The sequence below is a fragment of the Triturus cristatus genome, chromosome 6, assembly GCF_964204655.1.
Source record: "Triturus cristatus chromosome 6, aTriCri1.1, whole genome shotgun sequence".
NCBI classification, from domain to species: domain Eukaryota; kingdom Metazoa; phylum Chordata; class Amphibia; order Caudata; family Salamandridae; genus Triturus; species Triturus cristatus.
The window spans coordinates 1,842,572,403-1,842,595,782 of record NC_140589.1 but is presented as its reverse complement, the minus strand read 5'-3'; the positions used below and the strand labels follow the sequence as shown (position 1 = coordinate 1,842,595,782).

General features: G+C 46.4%; 1 protein-coding gene across 2 annotated transcripts in view; it reads right to left on the bottom strand.

Annotated features, from left to right (window-relative positions):
• Positions 1-3,493: 3,493 nt before the first annotated feature.
• Positions 3,494-23,380, bottom strand: part of SNX17 (sorting nexin 17) — a 199,095-nt gene continuing 179,208 nt past the window's right edge. For both annotated transcript variants that reach the window (XM_085613293.1, XM_085613294.1), the window contains exons 12-15: positions 20,498-20,575; positions 10,564-10,638; positions 10,442-10,483; positions 3,494-5,194 (exon numbers count right to left, since the gene is read on the bottom strand). In XM_085613293.1, the coding sequence (XP_085469419.1) occupies positions 5,078-5,194; positions 10,442-10,483; positions 10,564-10,638; positions 20,498-20,575 (312 nt within the window). In that variant the 3' untranslated portion in view covers positions 3,494-5,077. The remainder of the gene's footprint in view (positions 5,195-10,441; positions 10,484-10,563; positions 10,639-20,497; positions 20,576-23,380) is intronic.

The following is a 23,380-nucleotide window of genomic DNA, read 5'->3' as shown; positions in this document are numbered from 1 at the left end:
GCCCTCACGTCTCGGAGGCGATACCGGTGGGCCGGGGCACACGACAGGGGTGCCCGCTCTCCCCGCTCTTGTTCGCCCTGGCGATTGAGCCCTTGGCTGTGGCTCTGCGGGCGTCACTGGGAGATGGCTTACAGTTGGGGGACGCAGTCCACCACGTGTCGCTCTACGCTGATGACCTGCTGGTCTATGTACAAGATGTGGGGCGTGTCCCGGAGGAGCTGCCGCGGCTGCTGCGGAAGTTCGCCGCCATTTCGGGGTTACGTGTCAACGCCGCCAAGTCATGCCTGTATGCCTTTAACGCCGGCATTGACGACCCGCGATACTGCCTGGATGGCACGCTGGTCCAATGGAAGGCAGACACCTTCCGCTACCTGGGGATCCAAATCTACCGCTGCCCAGCCGACCTCTTTGATGGGAACCTGGGGAGGGCGGTCACGGCGCTCAGGTCGCAGATACGATTCTGGAGCGCGCTCCCATTGACGATAACAGGCAGAGTGGCGCTGGCCAAAATGGTCATGCTCCCCCGCCTCCTGTATTACTTCGCCAATCTCCCGCTGTACATCTCCCCCGCATTTTTTGGCAAGCTTAGTCAGCTGCTGCGGGACTTTGTCTGGGGTAGTGCCCGGCACAGGCTGGCGCTCGCGAAATTGTATTTACCAACAGACAGAGGTGGTCTAGCCGCCCCTTGCTTCGAGCACTACTATCTGGCCGCTCAACTACAATGGGTGGCCCGCTGGCTTGCTGATAAGGGCAGGGATGACACGGCCTCGGGGTTGGCACCCTGCACACTGGAACACTTAACGAGGACCTTCCATCCCCTTCACAGGGTCGCGCGCCCGCTGCCACTCCTCCTGGAGGTGGCGCACAGGTGTTTTCGGAGGGCCTTGTTCCTCACGCGTGCTGTTATCCCGTATGCGCCGGCGATACCACTTGAGGGCTCCCCTGGTGGAGGGGGGGTGCTCACGGCTCACATGCTAGCGGACTGGTGGGGGGCCGATGTGCGCACGTTGGGAGACCTCTACCGGGAGGGTGAGCTGGTGCCATACGAGACCCTGGTATCGGAGGACGGGCTCCCGCCCGGGGGGTTCCTGCAACACCGCTCGCTGCTGGCGGGCATGACTGCCCAGTGGGGGGATATGACCTCGGAACCCGCCCTGCATCTGACCATGCAATACCTGCATGTCATGGGGAGAGGAGGGCACTTGATACGCTGGTTCGCAGCCTCACTGAGGGAACTGACGTCCGTCAGCCTGGACCGCCTCCGCGCTAAGTGGGATCTGGACCTGGGTAGACCGCTAGAGAACAAGGAGTGGGAAAGGATACTCAAGGGCCCAGTGCGTATACCCCGAAACTTGCGATTCCGCCAAATCCAGTTATTTATCGTGCACAGAGCTTACCTCACGCCAGAGTTAATCAATCGGTACTTTCACCGCACAGATGCGGTGTGCCCTAGGTGTGGCGAGCTGGGGGCGGGTTTCCTGCACATGCTGTGGAGCTGCACACGGTTGGGTGTCTACTGGAGATCGGTCAGTGGGCTGCTACTAGAGAGTGTGGGTCGTAGCATTCCATTTGACTGGCCTGAACACATATTGCACCACTTTAAGCGACCGCGCAAAGATAAGGTGACGTCGCGGTTCATTGACCTGGGGCTGGTGGTGGCGGCGCGACTCATCACGAAACGGTGGAAAGCGCATGACCCGCCGCGCGTGCAGGCTTGGATCGCCTCGTTTCAGGCATGGGCCGGGGCTGAGGGGACCGCCATCCAGAGGGAGGAAACATTGGGCCTGCGGAGGGAACCCATGGCGGACCGCTGGAAGCAGCTGCTGGGGAAGCTCAGGCACCTGGGTGCGGAGGGCGATGCGGAGTCGCAGGGGGCGGCGGACGGCGCTGGCGCGGGTGGGGGTGGAACCGGGGATGCCCCCCTGCAGTGCTGACATGCCTCGGCTACTTCCTGCCTCTCTTGGCGCCACGACACCCACACTTGCATAATGCCGATCGCAACCGGGGCACACACACACGCACACACGGGGGTTCCCGGGGGGGGGGGTGTGGAGGGGCGGGGGGACTAGACGACAACCGGGAGGGTATTGGGCCTGTCTGTACAGTTTATGCTGCCATTGTTGAGGTTTTGTTTTGTATAATCTTTGGGCCTGGCGGGTTTTTTGCCTGTTCTTCACTGTCTGGATGAGGCGGGTAGCGCCCACGCATAGTCACGGAACCCAGTTGAGGTACGGTTAATGCTGTTACTCCTGTTGAGACCAATACGAGACTGTCAACGAGACTGTGGTTGGCTCCGCTGAGGGCGGCGCTCGCACGCAAGACTGATTGCAAGTCCTGGCGCAGGGGTTGGGGGTTCTATTGCGGGGCACTCCCTTGCCTATGCTATCAACTCTCTGCTTGCCTATTGTGTCACATGCCAAAGAATGTTTTTTGTTTACTTTAAAACAATAAAAACAGATTTAAAAAAAAAAAAAAAAATGGTGCAACAACTTCTTCCTTAAACTAATATATCTTGGACAAACTCCCAGAAATTATTCCCAGATTACAAGGCTTCCGTCATTACTTACTCTCCACTTAAACATATGAGCAATCACTCATTCTCCCATCCTAGCTCGTGATCCCTTCTGCACCCTTAACAGGACCTGTCCGACAGACGTAGAGCTCAAAGGGAATGAAAAGATAATATCCCATCCGCCTTCTCAATGTTATGTCTGTTGGACACCCAGTTAAAAGAAAGATTACCTTTTCTTGAACTTTACCAAATTTCAGTATTTTAGTTTTACTGCAGCTGAAGATTCAGCCACCAGTGAAGTGACCACTAAAGAATGGTAAAGGGGCAAAACCTGTATTCATATCACAGCACATGGCAGCTGGGTTTTCAAAAGGCTTTAATAGGCCTCGGAAGGGCAAAATAGGGTGAATGTTCATAGTCAAAGGTGGATATTACTAGAAAGGTTCCAGTTGTAATCATCACTGGGTGCGAGCCATGGGAGAATCTTTGAGAACAAAGGCTAGATTAAGGTGTACATTAAGACTGTCTCCAGGGCTGGCAATGTGTTGTTGACCAGGTCAGTCTCCAAGCAGTAAACATTGGCAACAGTGTCACAGCGACCATCCAAGTAGCCAGATGAAAGGATCCTGGCTGCACCCAACCTGTCCATCAGCTTGTCAGCTCACGGGACAGGATGAGTAAATGTCTTGTAAAAGGGTTGGGAACCTGAGAGCCGACACATCAGCGCAAGAACCTTGCATTGATCCCAGTTTATGCTACTCAAATTAAAAAAGGGTGTTATACGTAAGATTCTCCATAAACGGTTTTGATTGTGGTAGCTTGTTTCAGATGGTGGAAAGAGATGTGGTGGATGAGCAGTGGCAAACTGAATGCAATGCCAGATTTTCAGCAACAGCGGAGAGATTAAATGAAAGGAGTGGTATAAACAAACGTTTTTAATATTACCATAAGCTCTCCTGTAAGTAAAAGTCCACACAAACATTAACCAATCAGGATCACTTTAATTATTATTACACTTTGTAAACATTTGTTAATATGTAATAATGCTCCTCGATTTGTAAACATAGCAGAATAACTACAGGATTAATAATAGAAGCTTATGAACATTATGCTAGCGATTTCTATTTATAATGAAAGATTACAAGTACTGTAGATCAGAATACTGTTCTCTTCCTAGGATTGCAGATATAAAACTGTATTTCTTAAATTGTTCTTTGTGCAAAAAAACCTAACACACTAATTTGGCATTTATGAAGACATGGTAGTTCAGATTGTTATACTTCTGAGAGCTACCATGCCCAACTCTCTCACATTCCCCGGAGAGTGCCACTACTTCCTCTCCTAGCAATTCTGTGCAAATTGATTGGTTATAAGTGCAAGCTCTGTTTCAGGACTGGCCAGAAGGCGGAAAATGTCAAAGAACAAGCATCGAGCAAATTGGAAGCTATCCTCTCATACACTCATATTTCAAAATCCTGGAATGAAGAAGGCCAAAATGTTTCCCCAGATATACTTCTCATGCTCAGTGAGACTGCAAAACCAGCCAAAAAACAAACGATCGAAGTCCACTTCAGCCAAGCACAATCTTCTGTGCTGCAAGAAGTAAAGTGAATTCGTATTTCTGGAAGTTAATTTTCTGAAATTCATTGCACATTCACTCATTCATACAATGTAGCTAGTCTATTTCAGCCAAATAGCACAGCTGGCTGGTGCTCGTTTTCTGGTAAAGCGCTTTCAGTCATGACCGAGATCAGCTTTTCAAGAGCGTTGGGCTGCGGTCGGGCCTGGGCACAGCAGACACAGGTAGCTGGTGTCAGTCAGGAGGGTTTCGCTGGTGAGATGAAGTGCAGAGGTCCATGAAGGTGCAAGGAGGCGGGAGACTCTATAGTCCTGGGTATAGGCGGCTGGTATTGACCCGGCGTGTAGGACCAACTTGAGTGAGATTGCTTATGACCTTGACATAATCATGTGAGCTTTAATGATTACATTGTCCAAAGGGAAATGTGGCAAAATACAATCTTGGGGATAAACAACTTTCCATCGTCTAGGAAAGAGTACTTGTGCTGCGATTACATTCATATCATGGCTCTAATGGGGTCCATTATTTTAAAAGGAGGGGGAGCACCGCACAAGATGTAACCAAGTTCAGAAAGAGTGAGCAGCAACCGGTGGTGAAAAGGTACAACTAGATCCCAGATTAGTTAAGATCTCAGACAGAACTGTGAGCCGAGACTCAAGGGAAATGGATGGAATGAAACCAACATGTTGGTAAAACCAGGCTTGTACATTTATGTTCCCAAGAGCAGTTGATCAAGTGCAGGTCAGCATCCTATTGGGGGGGGGTGCAGAGTATACATATATTGGCACCCCCCCGGAGCACGGCTCGGTAGGCACGGGCAAGAATGTCCCTCAGGCCAGCCCAAGCCTCTTCTCTTCTGGAGATCAGACCACTTCGATGGTGGGTATACATTTTCCCAGTCTCCCAAGAGCCAGGTGGGAATGACATTTACCCAAACCCCTTCGGCCAACGCGGAGTTTCTTCTGCCATTAAAAGCATTGTGCTGATTAAAGGTCATCATCGCCAATACCTTCAAAAGCAAAGTTTCCATGGAAGTCATTTGCCAGGTCACCGGATGAGCTGGAGTTACTGATTCCACGGAGGCTGACGGAGGATAGCTTACTCTGCACGGAAGCCAGCGAGGAAGGAAAAACAAAAAGTTAAAAGGTATTAAACATTTTATGCCAAGTCCAGACAACCAAACACTTATGCCTCAAAGTTAAATATAACATGATTTTATAGATACAATCAGGGCTGGTGGCTATGTCTACTACAATTGCACATCTAGGACCAAAGGAGTTTAGGGAATACAGTATCATAACCAATATTCAAATAGTACAGCAATGAGGTGCTATCATGGTACGGGCCACCCACCCACCTGGAGTGTATCCGTCTCTTAGGAACAACAACTTAAACATGAAGTGCACTAAAGCACACACAAGCAGTCCACAAATGGGAATCAGTCAAGCTGAGTAGACTGAAGTAAGGAGAGCAATAAAGTTCATAGTATTTCTGGTCTTTTCATAAGTTGTTTTATTCCGTGAATGTTCCAATGTCTGTTGTTGTTACATACAGAAGCAGTCAACAAGTGTTTCGTCCTTTGGACTTTTTCAAGGCTGCAGAAAACACGTATACATATCAATAATACTGAGATGTAAAGGATGACAGTGGAAAATTGCCTATTCCTCCTTTATCTCACAGTTTCTTGATTATCTTCGCTTATCCTCACTTGTTCTTCTTACACTTCCCTTTTCACAACTTCCTTGCATCACGGGCTCATGGGGTTATTTTCCATTGTCATTCTTTACACCCCAGTATTATTGATATGCATTCGTGTTTTCTGCAGCCATGAAAAAGTCCAATGGACAAAAAACGTGTTGGCTGCTTCTGTATGTAACACCACCAGACAATGGAACATTGGAGAAATAAACAAGAAATACTATGAACTTCATTGCTTTCATTACTTCAGTCTACTCAACTTGAATGATTCCTACTCTATGGACTGCTTGTGTGCGCTTCGGTACTCTTCATGTATAACATGATTTTCTGATGTTTTTTTTTTTAACCAACCTTGTGGATTAGTGAGTGGCATTATTAAGGCTATCAATAAGCTATCACCAGTGACCGTGAATCAATTCATGTTAATGCAAGGACTGGATTATTAGCTGAGGTACCAAATTCTGCACTGTTCACTGCAATAAATGGTAAACTAGTGGTCTTATCTGAACTTTGTCACAACATTAGCGATGTTGAAAATTAAAATACTTACAGTAAGTCAAACAATGGCACTACAAGGCTACAAAAGTTAGTTCTATAGTAGGTTTATAGGAAAATCCAGTGATATTGTTTGATTATAGTAAATAATTAGCAAAAGTAATTTTACTATCATACAACACCAGAATACTGTGCATTGGTCCCAATGTTGACTTGTTAAATTAAAAACTGACCCAGGAGAGTAAAAAAATAGGAGGGAGAAGTTCAAGTCAGCAGGTGAGAGAATGGAGCAGGAAATCAGTAACACAGAAAGACATATAACCACATGTTGGGCATTGAAAAAGGGAAAAAAGAAAAGACATGAACATGGGAGGCAGACAAGTGAGCTAAAAGTGATGCACTGGCCTGTGGATTGGGGCAGCATCACTTGGAGGAATCGCTTTCAAAATATACACACACACAAAAACATACTAAATGGACAGGCAGATCTGTTTTATACTACCAGTAAAAATACTGGAGGAGAAAGCGCTCAAAAGAAAGGCATGTGTGTGGCTTAATTTATCAGCTTTGAGACTTTGGTGGTCAAACGATCTGGCACACTATAACCGCGTTGTTAAGACACATTCGTTGTTGGGGTAGCTTGGTGTAGCCATGCGTGCTTCTGTCATACAACCCTCCAAGGAACATTGGCTCCTAAGGCTCTGCACTGATTGATTGGGGTAGCTTTAGGGATTATGCCACAAGAGATATTTCAAGGTTTAAGTACTGGTTCTGTATTCACTGTGAAGTTCCCTTGGCAGATGATGTTCATACGTTTTTAACCTGTCCCCTATTAAGCAGGTATTGGAATGCAGTGGATAAGACGATAAGATGTATTCTTGGTTATGCGATGGAGTCAACGAGTTCTTATTCATCGAGTAAATAACTCGATCAGTAATGCTCAATGCTGCACAAACTCGAGGAGCGACTCCAAGGATGGGTTTGAGGAGGATGATCAGAAAAATTTAGGGGAGCAGAAAGGGAGGTAAGGGCATCTCCCCATGTAAAGAAATAACAGGCATCAAGTTGCACTGCCATGTTGACAAAAGGGACAAAAAATTAAACATGGATATTAGTTGTGTTTGCCAGCGATGACAATGACCTGACAAGTTAGCAAAATGATGGGTAAGAGCTAATTAAAAACACAGCTCTCACTCATGCCACTGGTGTCTAGACTGACTGGGTACTGTGGGACACCTCTTCACACGTCACTTTTCTCTGGTTATTTTGGCACCGATTCAAACCTGTATTAAGTGGACTCGGGAGCCCCTTACAAAGCAAGATTTTTGGGGTTTGCATGTTAAGTGAACTATAGGTTTCGCCACAAGGTGGCAAAGAAGCTCTCTGTAGTGTTTGGATACTTATTCAGGACTGGCAGTAACTTCATTGACTATTACCGACAGCATATTAATACATTGAGAAGAGCGGATATTTCCTTTGTAAGCCGACCATGTTATACAATTATTCTGCTAAAGCTGGGTTTCAGCCTTGGTCATACACTTTACTAATGTTTCAGGTATAAGATCTGCACCACGTTTGGTTGGATCGGTCCAGTTTGATATGCAGGGTGTGGTAAATAGGAGGACGACAAAGTAGAAGGAAACAAATCATTACCCATGGGAGTTATACCTGTGTCTAGAGTCTGATCAGAATGACTTTCTTCTGCCTAAATGGCATATTCCTTTGGCCCTGTCTCCCGGTCCAGAAAGAACAAGTTACTTACCTTCTGTATTAATCTTTCTGGGGGATACTCTCACTACCTGCAGGTTCTTCACCTCTTGAACCTCCTCCAGGCTCCAGCCTGGATTCTGAAACTTGAGATTGCTCTTCTGTGCAGACTGGTTCCATCTCGGCTACTATGACCCAACCCAAGAACAGGGCTTTGGGGAGTCTAAGGTATCAACCCAATGCACTGAACTCAGTTCCTCGAGGCTGACACGACTGACAGAAGTTGCAGGGTAGCAAACTAACTTTGGACCTTAGTAAAACGAACATAACCACTCCTCCTAACGGGGTCCCAGGTGGAAATGGCGAGGACACATGCAGGAGCATTCCTGAATGTAAGTGACTTGTCTTATAGATGCTTCTACCTGTAGATGCCACTCCTCTTCAACCCACACTTCATTAGTACCCCATGGTGGTGGGTCCGAGAAGACAATTAAAACAAAAAGTCCTGCAACACTGATCAGGCAAAATGGCCATCACTGCAGACTTCAGAGTCCAGGCACTGTGGCCTGGTGACGGTGTGGACTGAAGCCCATGTCACAGAAAGCAGATATTCAGGACAGGAACACCCTTGAACAGTGCAAAGACGCAGCCTTTGTCCTTGGGGAACGAATACTGATATCCTCAGGGGACTCCTTCTTGCAGAGTTTGAAAATAGTACACTTCTCAATCTCCTTTTTCTAAAAAAAAAAACCTACTTATTCCTTTTGTCAACTCACAAGCATGTATATCCACTGCAACATACCATGAACCCAACAGTGCAGGTTTATGGATAATCTAGTCACTTATCAGTAAAGCAATGTTGGCTCTTCTCTCCTCCCGCTTTCTACTTCGGTTCTCCCCGTTCCTGTAACCTGCCCCTTCATCAATACTTTTATTCAGCTGCAGGAGGGCTGGGCTGCTGCTCAACAGTGGGTGCATTCCCAAGTCAATGCCACAGTAATATCAATGCCCTTCCCACATCTTTGCAAATTTCTATGGGCATCCTCCCCCTTAATAACTCACCCTTTCAGCTTCCATGCATATATCTTCAAGGCTGTTTGCCAGATTTGCTTAGTTGGGGTTTGTGTGATGGTCCCCAATTTAGCTGTGATTCTTTGTGGTAGAATAAAACCCAATGTTCAAAACTCTTTAGACACCGAGTGTCAATATTACTTGGTAATGCTCAGGATGACAAAATGGGAGTCAGAGGTATATCGATATCCTGAAAACTTCTCGAAGCACTGAAACAGACAGGGCAGTCCGGATCGACATTCTGGGAACAGTGAGATCGAGCAGAATGTCATCCGCTTAGAGAGATCTTTTCAGGTTCATCCATAATTTCTGGAAATCTACTCACAGCCAAACCCAAGGGGCCAAGGATTCTATAAAGAGAGCACATAGCAAGGAGAAAGCAGGCTCTAGCGTAAATAGCTCAGAGAGCACCACATTTATCCTCACAGCTACCCATGGTGCCCCAGAGGGCAATGATACCCCTTTACAGAAGTTCAGGCCAAGCTCAAACCTCTTCAACGTCAAGATCATATATTTCCAATCTATAGAGTTATATAACTTTTGGAAGTCCAACCATAAATGGCCATTGGTTCACTTGCATCTCCTGCTTCATGTAACCAACTCGGAAGTCTTCTAAGATTCTGTATAGGTCCCACCCCTTTGTTTCACACTCAGGGCTGAACTGCCTTCCACTATCACAAAAATGAAATTTATCCTAGTTAATTGATTTTACTTATGAATATTTTACTTGTTTTATTAGCGAGTGTGTAATACTCTATAATTCCATAATATGTTTTCTTAGCAATAATTGAAGTCAAAGCAATAATAATAATGCAAATACTGTGAAACTTCCTATCCAAGAGAAGCCAGCGCTTTATTAGTTCAGTTTTCTTTATCTGGTGGGTCTGTCCTCAACAACTGAGGCTCTGTGATGTAGCTCACAATCAATTAGGGAAAGGGTGGTGGAGCTTTCCTATCTGCTGAAAGCAAAACCACCATAGGAAAGAGACTAGCAGCTTCAAGGAAGTTACTGTTTTAAAAAGAAAAAGGGGGGGCAAACCATAATTGTGACAATGTTTGCTTTATAGGTTAGCACATCTTAGTACATGGTGACGAGTAAAAAACGAAGTGGGTGGATGATGGCAAAGACGGCCATAAGAACAGATTGCTACCTGCTTAAGAGAAAAAGGAGGGAGTATGGAATGATTATAGGAACTTTAAGTGATAACTGTGGGAAATAAACAGGGCAATGGAAGGTTGAAACAAATACAAGGTTAGAAGAGAGGTGGAGGATCTGTAGGTCAAAGGTAACGGTACAAAGAAGTTAGAGGAGTACAAGGAAAGGGACGAGGTGGTACCGCTAGACTGAGAATTATAATAACCAGAGCTCTACGACTTACCGACAGTTTGACAATGGGTTCTCTGGTACCATCTGGAGAATCCTGGAAGAGAAGGGAGACTGGTGATTAATCAATGCCTATATGCTAAAGATGCAACAGATCGGAGAAGAACCATTCCTTACCAAAAGAGGTGGAGATTTCACAGCTTGCTGGCTGTCCGATCGGCGTAAAGAACCGTTCGGGCGTTTTCTTAACATCTGAAATGAAACATGAAATCAAATGAGCTGCGATTCATAGAATTAAACATGTTTGTGAACTGACAACGTAAATGCTGAAAGTCAACATTGTCACCGACTGCTCCCGCTTCCACTTTTCAACCTCTCCAAATACTGTACATTCGTCTCAATTGCACCCCTTTCCCCCCCAGAAAGAGATTTCAGTAATCAGCAGCTCCCCATCAACCGTCCCAATTATTTTGATGTTATTTAAGGGGAATGAAGGTGCACTGAGCACAATCTTCATGATAGCATTGCATTTGTAGAAGCATAGAATAGAAGAGAAGAGAAGAGGCAGGAGTCACTGCTGCAAATCGCAGTGAAACACTTAGAACTAGAGTAGCTCGTGCCTCTCAGAGGTCCAGTAGCAACACTGGAGCCTTTCTACAGTCAAAAGGAGCTGCCAGCATTAAGCTTAAGCACCGAATGCTGCAAGGTTGGGTTGCAAGATTTACAAACTTGCAGACTCATATTAGGCCGATGAACAATAATATAAAGAAAGAATGTGACTCCCTTCCTATGGAGTCCCCAGAGCACAGGCACCATGTAGGATCCCACCTCCCACTATGGATTAGCAGAGTAGAATTTGAAGAAGATCCAATAGCCTCGCTTAGTTCTTTTGGTTATATTTCTACGTGGTCCTCTAGCAAACTCAACCTTGCATAAAACACACAGACAAAAGAAGTCACATGTTTTAAACTCTGCAACCAAATGATTTTCCTACAATGGTTTTCGACCTTCATCCATTGCTCTCATGACCTGTTCTCTCAAAAACCCCTATACTCCTTAGGTATCCAAAGAAACTGCCCATGAACTATGAGAATTACGTAAGTATCTATTTTACATGAAAACCGAACATTTGCATGAAATTCCTTGCAGCAACCGTGATTCCATTTCCATCATTAACTCACCACCTCTCTAAACCAACCACTACTGACCAAACTTCCAAAATGTAATTTTTAGAAGCCGTCGGCACCACTGCCTGATAACCATTCCACCAAGACACCACCGGTAGCCCAAAAACATATATATATTCATCTTTCTTAACAATGTCCTATTTCATAATTAGAATTCCCAAAAGCATCCCATGTCTTCGATATGAAAATCGAACCTGACATCGTTCCAAAATATTTGATAAAGTGAAAATACGACATATACACCATCACCTCTACAAATATGCGCAGCTGACTGGCGATGCAATGTTTGTTTCTTTCACACTGAGATCGTGGTAAATGCCAAGATGGATCTACTAATCCCCACCCATTACGAAGTGAAGCCTCACTCATCTTCCAACTCTCACCAACGTTAAAAAAAACAGACCACACGAATCTGTTACAAATTCTATGCAATAAACCTAAATTGCCTTTAATACTGACCTCAAACTCTATCTATGTAATCACAAGTTTGTTGTGAGGTGCCTCACGATTTCGCGGTGTTTTTGCAAGTGGGATGAAGTGTGCATGGCACGATCAATTTTAAGAGTATCAGATCACAATTGGTATGTTTTGAATGTGGGGAGTGCATACATTCACCTTCTCGATGGATGCGATTGGCAGTGTTGTCTATTTGTTCTACAGAAAGATCCTGGTCTCAGGAATACAGGTGACAAGTAAGGGCACTTTTATCCCATAATATGGGTCCCTAGAGAGGGTAATAACCTTTGAATGCTACCTGATCAACTCTCTGGTGTGTGACAAATTCTAAGCAATCTACTATATTTGAAAGGTAAAGTACTGAGTGGGGTCTGACATTTTATTGAAAACAATTCAAACAGGAGCCTGAGCTCACACTAACCCAAATCACAAATGCAATTCTGTCTGTTACTAATTAATGTTATCAGACAATTAGTTATCTTCGGTAACACTCTTTCTGGTAGAGACACCATCTAGCTGCAGATTCCGAACCCCTTGGATATTCTCTAAGCGTTGGCTCCAGAAACTTTTCCATAGTACCTCTGCATACCGGAAGGTGATGCCGTGCAGCTCCGCGCTGACGCCCTTCTGCTCCGGAAGTGACAGGTGGGGCTGGGCTATATGGGCACCACCTGCGCCAGATGTCAGTTTGCAGATTCCTAGACCTGGGATATTATTAATGGGCAGAGTCCAAAAACAGAACAGGGAGAATCTACCAGAAAGAGTGTTATGGAAAGTAAGTATCTTGTTTTTCTGATAGAGAATTCTAGCTGCAGATTCACCTTTTAAATAGATACCAAAGCAGTACCTATGGGAGGTGGGCTGTGAACAGACTCAAACCAGAAAGTCCTGCAAAACCAAGCAAGCAAAGTGCCCTTCTCGGCAGCCTTGACTGTCCAGACGATAGTGCTCTGTGAACGTATGGAGGGACACACATGTAGCTCCCTGGCAGACCTAAGGCAGGGACCCTGTGTTAATGCAGTGGGAGCAGCTTTGGCCCTGGTGAAATGGGCACATGGTCATCTGGAGGCTGCTTCTTTGCCAGTTCGTAGCAGATATTAATGCAGAGCATGATCAAAACACAAGAAGGTACACTTCTACACTGTCCTGTCTTTTTTTGCTCTGGCAACCCCCACAAAGAGCTGTTCCTCCACCCGGTGGTTTTTGGTACGATTGACGTAAACACAGAGTGCTCTTTTGGGGTCCAAGCTATGGACTCTCTCCTCCTCCTTCTTCTTAGAATGGTGAGGTGGAGCACACACTGCCAGCAGGGTGAATGTTTGACCGACGAGGAACAGTGTCACAACTTTCGGCAGAAAGAAGGTTCTAGTTCACAGAACCAGCTTATTGGGGAAGAAGGTGGTGTATGGTGGTTGAGCATACAGAGCCTGGAGCTCACTCATACACCATGCATAGGAGACGGCAATCAAACGCAGTCTTAATGGTGAGAAGCCACAAAAGACAGCTATGGAGCAGCTTGAATGGAGTACACTTTACAAGATTGAGGTGCCATCCGGGTACCACAAACTGAAAACGGGAGAAACGTGTTGCATCCCTTTAAAAAAAAAAATAAAAAAAAAAAAAAAAATCACACCACAGTTGGTGATGTAAACAAAGAGGGCTGATCAAGCAACATGGCCGAGAGGGCCGAAAGATAACCCATAACTGTACCCAGAGCAGGGGCTTGCTGAGTGAGACAGAACAAACAACAAAACAGCAGACAGTTTAGCCTGGAGGGAGTCATCTGGCAAGTGCTGCGCCAAACCTCAAATTCGTCCCAACGACAGGCATATACCTTTTTCGTCGAGGGACGTCTGGATGCCAAGATGACATCAACCACCTCGGGAGGAAAGTCAAAGGTGTTCAGCCGTTGCCGCTCAGTCTCCATGCATGAAAGTGGAGGTTGCAAAGGCCCAGGTGCAGAATCCTGCGCTTTTGTTGTGACAGCAGGTCCTCCCAGAGGGGCACCCTGATTGGTATCTAGAACTCGTGGGCTTGAGAATGTCCAAACTGTGTGCCAAACTCTAAGCCAAATCCAGAGCCACTGGATGACTTGTGCCCAGTCTGTACTCATCTTCAGAACTCAGGGCAGAAGTTGTATTGGCAGAAAGGCATGCAGGAGTCGAGGCAGAATGCGTCTCCGAGCTAGAGATGCCTTAGAAACTCCAACATGCAGAAGTGCAGACACTGCGCATTCTGGGTGGTGGCAAATAGATCGAGCAAAGGTTCTCCACATTCATGAAACAGCCCTTGCGCCACCTCCAGGTGTAACTTCTACTTGTGAACCACTAGGCACCAAAAGCTGAGTTTGTTCAATGAGCCCACCAGGTAGTTTCTAACCAGGAAGATACTTTTGGCGGTCCAGCCATTTCCCGCAGCACATGGCCTCCTGGCACAGGGTCTATGACTTCTCCCAAGCAACTCATCAGTAAACACTGAGGCACAAAACTAGACTGTGCCCAGAATGGTTCCTATAAAGGAGAGTGTGTGAGAAGAAGACCGGTGTGAATTTGGCATGTTGATCGTGAACCCCAGAGACGACATGAGGTTCACTATAGTATGGAGGTGGTTGATTACTGCCAGGGGTGAGCCCGCCTTCAACAGCCAGTCATGGAGGTAGGGGAGGGTGGAACTTTAGATCCGTGACGGTGTGCTGCCAACATCATCATCACTTTCGGGAACACCCTAGGGACGCTGGTGAAACCAAAGGGGAGCACGGCAAACAAACTGCTACTCTCCCTCCTCGAACCAAAGGTAGAGCTGATTGGAGAGGTGGGCCTCTGTCAGTCACTGGGGTGATGGTGGGAGGTGTGGTGGGGAAGAAAGGAAGAGCAAGGCATCACCTCTGAGGACGATCTGCAGGACCTACCTGTCCGACATGATCACTTGCCAACCCAGATAGAATTGGTGGATTCTGCATCCCACTGGGTGAGAGTGACCCTATAAGGGTACACTAAAGAGGTTTTTGGCAGGTGGGGATGTGGACTGAGCACCACTCTGAACCTGGCAAAACTCCTTCAAAACTGCTCGTTTCTCTGCTGGGGAAGGACAGGCCTCATCTGAAACCACGAAAGAACACTGAAATTGTTGCTGGCGAGGCTGGGTATAAAGGCCTAATAAACATAGGGATCCACCCGTAGGTCGAGTATGTCAAGAAACTCCCACAAGAGGATTATATGTATCCCACAGCCGTGGAGAATACAAATCAGTTGTTTAAATAACCCTCACACACCAAAAGGGCCCTTGGTGTCATGCTTCATCATAGGGGTCTTCCCGCCCCTCTACGGGACGGGGCGTGCTACGACCTACGACTACGCGGGAGCACTGTTGTAAATGAGACGACTATGTGTGATGCGAGGGTGTGAGAGGAAGGGTCAGGAGTGGATGGACACGTGAATTAAAAATATACCTGGCTCTTTGGTCTAAAGAAATTTATTATACAGTTTGAGCTGGTATTAGTAAAATGGTGGGGGGAGGAAATATGCCTCAATGAGCTGTGCCTCCTGATGGAGCCGACATGTTTCGAAGCTTCCCCAAGCTTCTTCTTCAGGACCTTAAAGATCCCTTCCTAAAACTCACTGTGATGTGTTCAAAATGAAAAAGAGTGAATGAATCAATGTAGGAAGAAAATAACCTCCTATGGTTAATAATGCCTAGATAGGTCTTATATGGTCCATTAACCTAGAAAACAAAAAGGGGGGAGAAAAAGCCATACGTCACGTAGATCGATGATCAATCCATCGTGTGTGATTAGTGATCTGAAAAGGAAGTGATACAATAATCTCTTCTTAACGCTATCCATAACGTTATCACGTTATCTGTGGTGAAAATACTGTGTAACACAGACACAGAGCTAGTAGTAGCTCTACTCTGCTGAAGCATTCAAGGGCAGAATCAGCTTTGTCCCAAACCTGGAAGTTACATCTAATGGAATGTCACTCAGGGGGGTACTGTATGTTGCCCGAGACTCCAGTTGATAGAAGCCAAGCATGTTCGAGAATTGCAACATTGCTGCCAACAGCCCATCCAACGGAGTCGTGGTTTCCAAGCCACAGTGAATTTTGAACTTGGCCTCATTACAACAGTCCTCAATGGCCTGTGACAGAACAGGGCGAAGGGCTTCAGGAACAACAGGCAGAACTTGCACAACTGAGCCCCATAGGGAATGAGTATAGCGGCCAAGCAAACAGGAGGCGATAATTGGCTGCAGGACCAAACTGACGGTGGAGGCTTATGTGGAGAATAAGTGTTTTCTGAAAGTCTCAACTTTCTTTGATTTCCTATTTAGGGGAGTGGTAGGGAAATTGTTGGGGTTGGTTCAGCTAGTGAAAGCTCTACCAATGATCATGACGTGGGAAGCAGATTCTTCTGTGGTATGCCAATAGGAGATAAAAGGGCTGCTCAGGGGAAGTGTAGGAGAGTAGGGTCTGCTATCCTATGGTCACCCCAAATTTTTGCTTTTTGCTTCACTGGTTTTTTGACATATTGAGGCTGTGGGCCTGCCAATCAGACCCCCAGCCTGCTGTTCTCTCTACTAAATTAAAACTATGCACCCTAGGTGCATAACCAATTGGAAGTGGATCACCCTGTACCAGTGTACACTAGGTACCCAGGGCATTGGTGTAACCAAGGCCTGCCAGGGGCTGCAGCATGTATTATGCCACCCCAGGCTTGGCCTAACAATTTGACACAACTGGCTGATCACTCAGCTGGGGTAAGTTGGTGTAATCACCTCTTACCTAGGTGTAGTATACCTATACCTAACCTTAAATGGGACACCTGGTAACCTATAAGTCACTCCTATGGCAGGCCTTAAACAATCCTGAAGGCAGAGTGCTTGGTTCCATGTGAGATGGTGCTCTGGCATGAGCTGAGCCTGCCTGCAGTGGTCGGAACAACTTCCTTCTACTGTTTCCAGATATCGTCATACCATATACTCTTAAGTGCATTATGAACCTCGCGGTTAAATGCTATCTTTGGTTTGGCTTTATCAAAACATGTCGAGTAAGGTGTCATACGAATTGGAATACTAACCCCTCGCCAATTCTGGCGACGGGGTTAGCATTCCACCCTTCTAGAGGGACACGACATGTACAGTACCTGAAACCCGGGTAAAATCAGACATAGCCTCAGCTCCACAAAATGGATGCTGCCACCACAGACACAAGTCTGCCCTCCTGCTGCTGGGAGTCCTTCCAGCTTGGGAGGTGTGGACAAAGGGTTTCCTGCCAGGGGAGGTGCGTGCACCACCCCAGACAGGATTTTGTGTATTGGTCAGGTAGGGCTTGAAAGAAACCAGACATGCCTGTGGCTCACAAGGAGCCTCGGTGCATATGCCAGTTCAAACCGGTCCTGGGGCACACCAGTCCCGGGCCTGGGGCGAGCTGGACAAAGGATTGGGGGTGTAACCACCCCCCTTCCTGGTCCCACCCATAGGGAGGGACCTAGCAGGTAGTCCGGCCCCTAGAATCCGCTTAAAGGTAGGAGCTGTGTCCTAAGACTTCAGACATCCTGGAATCAACTTAACACTAAGAAGAAGACGGGAACTTCGACGCTCTGCTGCACAGAGGACTGAAGCCAATCTCCCCTGTGGTCAGGGAGTGACCACCTTGCTAACGCAAGCACCATCCAGCGAATCAACGTCTGCTTTGCCGCCGCCTCCCGCCGGAGCCCGAGCCCAGAGACTGACAAGACCTGGACCTCCAGACCTCTCACCGCCCGATCCACAGTCCCTGAAAAGAGGAGACCCGTGGAGGCACCGAGACACGTGGAGCCAGCCATCTTGGAACGACTACGACAAGCTGACAAGTGCAACAACCGAGGCTCCCTCCAAGTTGTGCTTTGGGATCTGAGAAGCCCAACACCCGAGCAGCATCTGCACCAAAAGTGAGCCCTCCAGCATCTCCACGATCTGCGTGGGGCCCTTCTGCATTTTGCCACTCGACGCGCCTAACCGGTTGCTGGCCCGCTGGCTAGTAGCCATCTTGGCGACGAACTCTACGAAATACACCGCTGGTCTGGTTGCTCCAGACTGGCCCTTGCTCCCCTCCAAAGGAGCAGTCCTTCTGACCTTGCTGGTCAGAACCACCAGCTTATTTCATCTCCTACAACAATTGCTTTTGCCAAGGCTTGTTTGCTTCGATCAAGTCGCCGACACCGCCGACAGCGAGAGCCTGCGTGGGACAGCTCGTGAACCGACTCCTGGACGTCGTCGACCTCCCGGGACCACGTGGCTGCAGAGACAAGCTACACCTTTCTTCCTGTTTGCACCCGACATTGCCTGGTACCCACCTGGTGCCACGCTGGTCACTGGCTAGTGACTGTGAACACTGTCCCCTCTGCTTACAGGTCTTCAACATCTCCGATCCACTCTTGGATCCACTGCATCTCTCCCGGACCGACCGCCTGCAGCATCTTTGTCTTCAAGCTCCACGGAACAGATAGAAGAAACCCGACGCACTTCGAGGCCTATGCACCCGCTTCCTGTGGGTGAGGTAAAGCTGGCACACCTGTGCCCAAGTGTAGTATTACATCTCTAGTGCCTGTGTTCCAAATCTTGAGTTCCTAGTCCATCCGGAAGATCCTCTTTGCAGTAACTTTGTACTTTTTACGCACCCATTGAAACCTATGGGAGCACGCGTGTGACTATTTGCTCTGCACACGCCACCCGTGGACCTCCTGGTCACTAACTGAAGTTAGCTCCTTGTAGGCCCAGCGATTCTAGAGGCCCTAGGCCTTTTTCCTTTTCTGTTCGTGGTACTTATACCACTATTTTAGTATATGGTTCGAGTGGCCACCAGGGCCTATCCATATAAAGTGCAACTTCTGTGTATTCTGTGATAATCTTGTTTGACGATTTGTGCTCCTGTGCTCATAAAGAGAAAAGGGGTTACTTTGAGAAATAAATACAGATATATTTTGAATATATATCTGTGTGGTGTCCTTTCATTGGTATAAAAGGGGGTTGCATTTGGTAAAACAGCTGGCTTAACACGTTTCACGAGTTTAGCCTCAAAGACTGCTTAGCCTACGCTACCACTAGGGCAGCTAGTCCGAAAAGGTTGACTTACAACCACACCATAAGGGTTGCTTGGCATGGTACAAGGTGATCACTTTAACTAGTGAGCATCATATACCAGGCCAACTTCTCACAGGAAGCATCCATCCCACTAGCGTCTTGCAAGTCCTCATACCAGCTGTCATCAATACAGGGCTGAGCGAACTCATCACCTAGTCAATCATTATCAGAGTCCGTTCTAAAAAGAGTGTAAAGAATGTTGCCTGACTTGTGTCAAGGCGAGTGCAGGAACCTCCTTTAGATTCGGTTGTGATGTCAGCTGAAGTCGGACCAGTGTCAGAGAAGACAATCTGAGCCACCTCTCTGGGAGGAGAAGACGGCGCTGACATACCCAGGCTCAAAGTGGGTATAGGAGCTAGGGGTGGGATTGGTACAGGAACCGAGGGCAGAAGTGACTCAGACGTACCTGCTGGCGGTAATCCATGTGGAAGCCCTCTTGGCTTTGTCAGAGGGAGTCGGTCAAGATCTGAGGCATAGCTGAACGAAACTGTTCAATCTGGCACAGCGCGGCTGAAAGCCCCGAAAACTCTGGTTGTGCGGGAATCATGAGCCGAATCGGCTCCAAAGTTGGTCATCTTCGGGAACGGGACTGTTGGTGCTGCCAACCTGCTTTTTGAGGCAAGTGAGAATGGCACGAAGAAGTGCAACTCTGCTTCTGCTCCCTATGCTTTTTGTATTTACTTGAGGATTTGAAGCAAGATGAAGATCTGCCTCTAGAGCGGCTCTCTCAACTCCAGGAATGGGAGTTGGACCTGGATCAGGCTTTGGCCTGGCGCGGTGTCATCTAGTGCTTGGCAACAAAGTTTCACCTCACGGTCCCTAATGGCCTTCGGGTTCATCCACCGCGTGAGGGTGATGCCTATGCAGGCCCAACACTTCACTTCTGGAGCAGAACGGCTACAGTACGGAGCCGCAGGGCGTCAACTTCCAAAACAGAGGTACTATGGAAAAGTTTCTGTATCTAGTCTGATGGTTGGAGAATATTTAAAAGGTGAGGAGTCTGCGGCTAGAGGTGTCCATCACAAAACTGTGTACTTGTTGTGAGTCTCTAACCTCTAACGACTAATAATGTAAGGCTCGACTTCAAAGTCCCTGAAGAGTCCTGTGCCCAAATGGAATAACTTTGAGCTCCAACACCGGAGTCCTTGAGACACCAGTAAACAGGCTTAGTAGCCACATAGCAAACTGGACAGCAACCACTAAGTCCCAAACTACCTTTTTCCTACCACCACAAAAAAGCCCTGATATCATGGAGTTATGTGAGCAAGATTCCTGAGCAAGAATACCAGGCATGGTCGAGGGCAGGAACCCTTAATACATATTTTAAGAATAGAAATCTATAGCCACTTACCTTTTTAATACTGCCTCCTGATTTCTTTACCATCAGCTCGTCCACCATGGACTGCAAGCAGATACTCATCATGATGGCCTAGAGAAAAGATTAGTTTGTTGGTAAAGGATTCATGAGAAGCAGGGTGTAACACCTACGTCATCTGAGACACACACTTATTCTAGGACCATGCTCCACCTGCAAGCTCATACACATTCTAAACTATCACCTTCCGTGCTGCTACACACCCTGCAAGCACCCACATATTCTAAATACCTTGAACAGGGGCCCATTTCCTTCAGATTTCTCCCCACCCACTACTCTACAATATGTCCCCCCCTTTCACATCCCAGAGTCTCCTCAATATGAGGCTCTCCTTTGTAGACCCTGCTATCCCCAGCCTAGTTTGCCATGACAGGCGCATACTTTAGAGGCAGCTGAGCAATGAAAGCTGCATTAATGAATTAGCCCCCATTCTATGTTACAAGACAGGGGGCAAACATATGAAGAAAAAACCCACAAAGCGTGCCCAATAAAAATACATCACCTAGGGCAAGTGCTTACACTTTTGATTTTACCCAAAATGGGACAGCCCATGGACACCTAGATTGTGGAACAGCCCTTCCAAGAAGGAAAAGCGCTGATTGAGAAGAAAAGAAACAAGAAATTCTGCTCAATCTCAAAGTTTACAGATGTCATTACAACCAGGAAAGCAGCCTTAATATGTAAACCTTTTTGCAGTGCCACACAAATATAACATTACTATTAAAAACCTCAAACGCCTCAACTGTACAATATGAAGCAAAGACTTCAAGATCTATATAAACCTCAAATTTAAGCCCATTTTAAGCCAATACACGCCTCAACCATGCTAATACCTACATTTACTTTGCTTATAACTCACATCAAAGAATCAAATTACTACTCAAAGACAAAGGGCATAAGGACTTGCCCATAAATAAAAAAGAAGTTATTAAATATCAGTTTCTATACTTCATTGGTTTCCAACGCTCTCAATTCCCAACCGACAAATCTGAAACGTGTAGTTCTACATGCACTACAGGCCAGGCTCATAAGGTGATAGTGAAACATACAGGTGGAGCTTGACGCGACAGGTTTAAAGTTTAATTTAGCATGTTCAGCCCCCCCCCCCCCCCCAAAAAAAGGTGTTGCATAGTTGAACAGTGAAGATAAACTAGCAAAAATCAAATACAGCACGAAAGTTATATATTGCATTGCTACATACAAGAAGACATAATATTGCTCACAAGGAGGAAATTTATTGGACATTTATATACTCGACATTTATACAGAAGCATCTGGCCATATAACCACCAATTAACTGAGGGAGAACAAGGAGAATAGAAGCGTATATCACTTTTGAGGTATCCACACTGTCATACAGAGAGGTATAGCAAAAGAATGGAAAATATAATCATGGCAGAGAAGAAAAGAGGGTAATAGTATTTCTCATGGTCGTTTTCTAAATGTTCAGGTTCCGCTATCTCCCAGACATGGTTAATCTTTCATCCATGTATGGAGTAAGGTGGCTGTAGGCGATTCTGTGGATAAGGCAAGCAGTTTCAAAGATACATCTTGTGTTAACAGGGTGTGATTGTAGGAGACAGAGGTGAGGTGACCGAAGCGTTATGTGCCACAGACAAGGCAGGCGACTGCGTTGAGTGACTTGAGGGAGGTTTGCAAAATCTTTTAAATGATGAGAAGGGCATTCCCATAGTCAGGACCAGAACTTAGACCCAGGGCAAACATTTACGCTTGACAGTCAGATTTCTGATACTCTCAGCAACTTAAACTGCTATCAACATTTTTCAGTAATTATTTCAGAAGGAGTTGAAGTTGTAATGTCTCCAACAGAAAGCACAGGGATACGGTGTTATCAAGCACGTTGGCAGCAATGTCTAATGCTAGTTGATCAGAAACAACTTGGAAGCTTATTGGTCACTAAAGGGATACATCAGGAATTCTAGATTCTGTGAGTTTAGTTTGAGTTGTCTGAATGACCCACATGTATGGATTCGACTCCTAGCGAAACTGAAAACACATTAAACTCTGAAGGTAAATTTCACTACAACTGTGTGTTGTCTGCATATTGGGCTACACCCAAATCAAGTAGCAGTTCACCAAATGGCTCCATACAAAGAATGAATAGCCTGGGGGCACCGATGGAGCACTGGGAGACGCCATAGGGTAGTTATTTTGTTTTTTTTTTTTAAAGGATGAGTTAATACTCACTTGTTGGGAGCATTTGTTCAAGCACGCAAAAACAAATATCACCACCTGTCTTATTGCTGGATACTCCTGGTGGAGTTCAAGCTTCTTTGTGCTTTACAGTATGACTGGCCCTCTCTATTCTCAGTGAATAAAGAACTGCAAAAGACATGCCCACACAACAAGGGGGTATCCTACCGTTCACATCTGGTTTCTGAAGTGCCCCCTTCCAATACCCCAAAAATAGATTTAACAAAAATAAGGAGCCTCTTTGAGACTCGACAACTAGATGGTGGGATATATCTAATATATCAGACCTAATAACTAAGTCCCGCTGAAACAATTGTTGAGTACCTGCCTCTTAATGTCCAGACAATTCTTTAGCCTGTCTAGACTATCTCCACGGCCTACCATCACACATGCCAAGGTCTCAGTTAGGAGGAAATATTCTCTTTTGACCACGATGTGGTAACCATCGTCCATGATCTAAAGTTTTGCCTGCCTTGGTACTAAAGTCTAGCATGAATCCAGACTACTCATCACCTAGCAGACTATTTTTAGAAACATCTCTTCAGTTGGGATGTTACTCAACTGTCAGTGTCTTTGGCAAGAAAAGGCAGACCAACTGTGGGTCGATAATAGTTGAGGCCATTAGGATCTTCAATGTTTTTTTAA